The 6,415-nt window shown below is 29.7% G+C and overlaps 1 protein-coding gene across 1 annotated transcript in view; it reads left to right on the top strand.

The window, feature by feature from the left end:
• The window catches only part of LOC111629475 (neurexin-1-like), a 55,853-nt gene that overhangs the window by 10,583 nt on the left and 38,855 nt on the right, over positions 1 to 6,415 (top strand). Inside the window, exon 3 of the mRNA XM_023373390.1 lies at positions 883 to 1,037. Within this exon, the coding sequence (XP_023229158.1) occupies positions 883 to 1,037 (155 nt within the window). The remainder of the gene's footprint in view (positions 1 to 882; positions 1,038 to 6,415) is intronic.

Below are 6,415 nucleotides of genomic sequence, written 5' to 3'. Positions count from 1 at the left end.
CTTTGACAATTTAGCTGGCAAAAGACACGAAAAATCGTCGATTCTTTCGTATTTGAAGCAATTTGGAAATCGAAGCGGAATAGAATTTAACATTAGTAAATAATATAAAATAAATATTGAAAATTATAACGAGATAGTTACGGCTAATAGATATAATATAACTAAATAAATAGATGTTATATGTTTTTATCAAAGTGAGAATTAGCATTTAGAGGGCGTATGGAATATATTGGATTTAATAACAGAGGTAATTATATTAAACTTGTTTATTAAGTACGTCAGATAAATAATCTATTAAAAATACATTTAAAGAAAGAATTAACTGATTGCCCCTGGAAGCTGGCTTCTTATAGAAACACAGCTTCCCTATCATCAAATGTCACGGCACGCCCCTGTGATGAACAATTTAAATAATAATTAATATATGTGCTGGTCATATTTGTGAGGCTAAGATCATAAGGATAGTATTAATGAATGAGATGATTAATGTGCTTTTCACTTAATACTAACTTTTTTTTCTAATGCTATGCAGTGCCGGCCCGAGGCAAGTTTTAGGATGGAGCAAGATCCTATTATGGTGCTCCCCTTGGTTGCCCCTAATTTATACCCTTTAATTTTCTTTAACACTGAGGCGCCCCCTAAAACTTAGTGCCTGGAGTGGCTGCTCCGTTCACCCTACGGTAGGGCCGGCTCTGATGCTATGCTAGCCAATTCTGTTGTCGTGTTTTTTTAATATAACATGTTTGTGTTCCTCTGTTGTCAGATGTTGTTTCTCTTCTCTCAATCTATTTTATAATTTGATTTTAATTTTGTAAGCTTTTTATAATATATATATAATGAATATTAAATTTAGTTTATAAACAAAATTCATTTTATTTTCAGGACTAAACAACCAAATGGTCTTATAATGTATCATGGAATGAATGATTCAACTGGAAGTTTAGTATATGCATTATATCTAATTTTAGAAAATGCAAAATTGAGAGTAATACATAAAACTGACACATTTTCAGCAGATTCTTTTCATGTAGGGAAAGGTAAATTATATTTAAAAGAAAAATATATAAATTAAATTATAATGCTACCATGATTTTATATTTTACAAATTCTCTTATGTATTAGCTTTTTGATCAGACTTGGACAGTTTCTATTTCAAACCAGCAGATGAGTCCGGCATTGGCCGAGCAAAAAACAACAAAGATTAAGATTATTAGATTATTTCGTACTTCTAATCCTTCTATTCCAGTGGCTTGAGATGCCCCCTAGTGGGCATTCTAGCAGCGGCAGTGTCATTCCATGGTATAAATAATAAATTCCTATTACAAAGAAAAATAATAATATACCAAATTTATTGTTAATTTAAATAATAGCTAGGAGCACCTCTAGTGGCCATTTTTTGCATACAGTAACAGAAAGAAAGAAAGAAAGAATCCAGTTTTTCAGCTTTATATATATAGATATTTTGGAAGTATTTGGTATTCTATTTGAAATATTTTTCCTGGGAAATTCAGAGTATTTGTGTTTTTAAATACTTTAATTGTACTTGAAATATTGAGTACTTCAAATAATTCAGAATATTTGAAATATTCAAAAAATTTTAGATATTTCTAAAACACTGGCTTTTTCCTTTCATAATTAAGCACTGCTCCAATGCATGTGAAGACTCCCCAAAAGAGCAACAAAATCCCAATAACAGACAAAAATAAAATAGAGTGCAAAAGGCTAAAATGCAAAGCAGCAGAAGTATGACATAAAACAGAATATGCAAAATTAATAAGAACAAATGATGAAAAGAAGTAAAAAAATTGTAATAAAATTAAAATCATTTATTGATGTATTTGAGAAAACAAAATGTTAAGTATTGTTTAAATATTTTTAAAATTAAGTTTAAAATGTTTAAAATTGACAAAGTAATCCTAATATACAACCTGTTGACTTAACTGACCCTTAGAAAAATCAACATTGAAATGAACTTAAATGAATCATCCCTGAAATAAAATAAGTTTTTAATAAAGTATTACTTTGGAGTACTGTCATATTAATGGCATATGAGCTAAGTGGACCATTAAAATAGTCTATAAAAATATTCTTATAATATAATATAGAGTTATAGAAAATACTCCATACTCCAGGGGTCGCTCTGGAAAATTAAAAAATATTGTCACCATTTTGCCAGTTTTTAATTTTTTTCACCACTTCAAATTATTTATTGACACCAGTTTTACTTACTAATTAATGCAGGTGCTAGTAGCCTTATCAGTTTGGCATCCAGAAAACAAAAGTAACATGTTAAACTGTCACTTACAAGGCGAGGGCCAGATGTTCAGATCTCTGATTTGAACGGAACTTTAGTAAGCACATAGCCTTAAATACAAACAGCTCCTTGTCCAAATAACAGGACCCACTTCTCAAGCAATTCCAAAAAATGGGCATCTGAAAATTTAGTGTTTAGCTTTATAAGTCTTTGGAAGTTTCATATCCAAGAGTGGTGAATAAGATGCTAGACACTGGAGTAGACAATGTAGTTTTGAGCTTTCAAAATTTTAGTTTAGTTTTTGTGTATAACATTATTATTTTACTGCATTATTATTGGGCTGCAATTGTAAGGTCTCTGACAGAGACACGATGGTCAGGACTGACAAGGAGTCAAGAGAGTCACATGTGGGTGTGATTGGTACCAAGACAGACTCTAAGGTTACAAGAAATCATTTATTTGACACAATATTATATTGTCCTTTTCGTCCATGTGCAGTAACGTTCTAAGCTTATTCACTTGTGAAGACATAGTATGTAAAATATGTGAAAATAAATGTGAAGAAATAAAAGTTTTATTTAACAACTTAAAAGAATTAAATCTACAGAGGCTTATTTTTGCTAAACATGAAATGATGTCGCAATTTTTAATTTCTTGTTTTATACACTTTAAATGTCAAGAATAATAATAGTAATAATGATAATACCAATGCTGTGGTAAAATAATAAAAGAACAATATTACACATAAAAAAACTAAACTAAACTAAAATTCCAATGGTTCGAACTTTATTGTCTAGTTGCAGTACCTAGCATCTTATCTATCACCTCTCAGAGACATGAAACTTCCTAAGACTTGTAAGATAAACAATTAATATTTTGTGGTCAATGTTCCCTCTAAGCTATGCAGCCACGCACTGCTCAAATTGTTGCCACACAGGCAAGCATGCACACTGATTTGAATTGTTGTTTATTTATTTTTCACTCTGTCTGCAACATTATTATTGCTATGTATATTTCTATTAAATACATTAAATCATTGACAAAAGATAATATTTTGTATTGAAGTATGTTAGTATGTTTTAAAATGAATTTTAATNAAAAGTCAAGAATTTCAGAAAACCCAGGACCTTCATCACAAAAATGAACTTCATGTTTCTGTATGTATATGTTTGTGTTATGTAACATATATTATTATACAAATTAATATAAAAATATCTTAAAATTAAAGTAAACTCTGTTTATTTTTGGTCGTGTGTTCCCCTTTCCCTATTTACTACGTGTTAAAATGATCTCATTTAACTCTTTCATTTAGTGGTATGTTGTCTAGAAACATATCCTAAGTGCTAAACAAGGTCTTACTGTATAAAGATTTATAACTCATAATCATATTTTGTTAAATTTCAATTTTTTCTACTTGTTGTTTATTTTTGTTATTACTTATTTATTTTTTGTATATTATTTACTCTTTTATTTTTGCTTTATATTTTGATTTTGCTTTGCCAATCTTCTATGCATGCGACCTATGCATTTTCTATGTATGGATTTAAGAAGTTCCATTATATTTAAATTTTTTGGAGTGCTGTCTGACTCCCATGGCTGCTGGCATGAAAAGTTTTGCTCTCTAGTGATTTGTTTTTTCCTTGAAAAATGTCAGAGTTTCAGGCTCAGAAAACAAAACTTTTTCACCACTATCTCAAGACAGATTGCCATGAAATATAAGAAAATGAATCGGAAGCAAGGAAAATGTCTCAGATGAGTCAACGGAACAGTTAATCTTCACTTATATAAGTGCCAAAAAAGGAGATTGATGTTGAAGAAGGATTTGACTTCTGTTAAAATTGCAAGCTTCTTCAAATAGTAAATTACATGTACTTTTAGAGCATTTAGATAGAATGCAAGCATGGATTGAGAATATCGATACAGCATTAGTAGATGTGGAAAGTAGACTCTCTGCTCTTGAAACCGATAGAGAAAAAGGCTGTGTTAAGAATGCTAAATCAAATATAGAAATAGATATAATATGCAATAATCTCCATGAAAAGTTAATGAGACTAAAAGATAAAAAAAGAAAGAACAACATTGTAATATTAGGTTTAGAAGATAACAATAAAATGGACAATGGTTTAGTTAAGGTTCAAAAACTTTTAAATGATAATTTAAAAATTACAGATGTCAATAATAAACATGCTTTTAAAGTTGGAAAATTTAAATTGATTACAAAAAGACTGATTATTTGTGAGTTGTTTAATTTCAAGATAAATTAAAAATTTATAAAAATATTAGTAATTTAAAAGGTTCAAATATATTTATTAATGAGGATTATTCGAGGAATACCAAACTTATCAGAAACAAATTAAAGGATCTATGGTAAATAAATGTATTTAAAAGGAGCCAAGATTGTTAAAAATTATGATATAACAGATTATTCATAGATGACAAGATATTTGCATATAATTACAATGGTGAAATCTTCCAAACAGATAGAGAACAATGTTTTTTAGGAATATAGTTTATAATGACAAACAAGATGATAACATGAAACTTCTTTTCTACAATATTGTGGGTTTACATAATAAATACTGTTCCCCTAACTTCTGGAATATGATATACGAGGTCTGTTCAAAAAGTATCGGACTTTTATTTTTTCCGCGTAAACCAATGATGTGTGGGAAGCCTCTTTCGGTGGAGTTTTGGAGGGGACAGTCATGCACAGCCCTGAATTTTTTCCCGCCTGCAGGAAGCGTCAGTCGTTGGCAGTCGGCCTATGAGTGAGGACATGTAGTGAGCTCTCGTCAGATTCCACTGATACTCTGTATATACTATATATAATAAAAATAAAAAAAAAAGAAAATTGAAGACCCAAATAAATATATGCTGTTTTTGTAGATGCATGAAGAAGTAAGTTGCTGAACTTACTGAGGTTAAAATAAACTTCATTTAAAGAATGTGCAACTTTATCAATGAATATAGGAGAAGCTGATGCATAAACAGAAATCCCACAGTCCACTAAAAATTATTAAAAAAATAATGCATGCAGGACAGATTTAAATCACAAAGGCTAGAAGAACAACATTTACAAAGAATGCCACAGGGTCTCATCAATCCATTAAAAGTCTTAGAAATATGATGAAAGGTGAGTTTAGGGTTAAAATATTATGCTGAGATCAAAAACTGTACATTGTTAATATCTTACAATCTATTTTAAAGAAAGCAAAGACAGATGATAGATTAACAGAAAGTACAGACACAGTCTTATCACTTTTTTATCATCGGATTATTATGTATGTGAATCCACTGAGAAAGTTAATGTCTGATTGTAAAATGGAATAATCATTATTTATTATTTTAATATTGTCATATTATGAGTATTCTACTTATTTAAGGCAACTGAATATTTATTTCTCAAACATTTTCAAACAAGTAGAATTTTAGAGTATGAAACTGCTCCAATTTCAGTAGCTGAAGATGGCTTCAAGAAAGCCAAAAATATTTTTGAAATATATGTGCTACTTTCAAAATATCTTTATGATGTGCTACATTTGATTTGACTTCATTGAACAAAAAAATTACACAATCTGCAAAAATAAGGTTCTGTATATATGGAGGTTAAAGTGACAGTCTAATATTGATAAAGTGATATATTCATTATCTACTAATGTGATATTTAGTTTAGCAATAAGTTTTAGCACATCATTACATGTAAACTTATAATAATCTTGTAGATGTGCAGCCAGGATTTTATGGATCTTACTCTTCAATGCCCTTGTGGGAATGTGGCTTTATCTACAATAGGTCTCAGTTGTTTTCCAAGTTTATGCATTTTCACAAATGCAAATAATATAGATGTGTCTGGAAGCATTATTGTTGATGTTTCTAAATGTAAGTGTTTTAATAATGCAGTATAATACAGTATTATGAGTTATGAATCTTTTAGGAAAATTTAACAAAGTATCCAAGGATTCTCAATGAGAGGAGCTTATCATTGACCAAATTGTCAATCTAATTGATACAGTAGTACTAGAAGATGTAAATGAGCAGGATATTGAGGAGTTACTGCAGGTTTCTGGTGAGAGTCTTATCAACAACAACCTTCAAGAACTGGCAGATTGTCAATAATGATTCTGAAAACAAAGAACCCAAAGAACTTGCTACAGATTTCCT

This window comes from Centruroides sculpturatus, unplaced genomic scaffold (assembly GCF_000671375.1).
Source record: "Centruroides sculpturatus isolate CEXI.00-Female unplaced genomic scaffold, Cexi_2.0 scaffold85, whole genome shotgun sequence".
Lineage (NCBI taxonomy): Eukaryota > Metazoa > Arthropoda > Arachnida > Scorpiones > Buthidae > Centruroides > Centruroides sculpturatus.
This window is presented reverse-complemented; position numbering and strand designations above follow the sequence as displayed.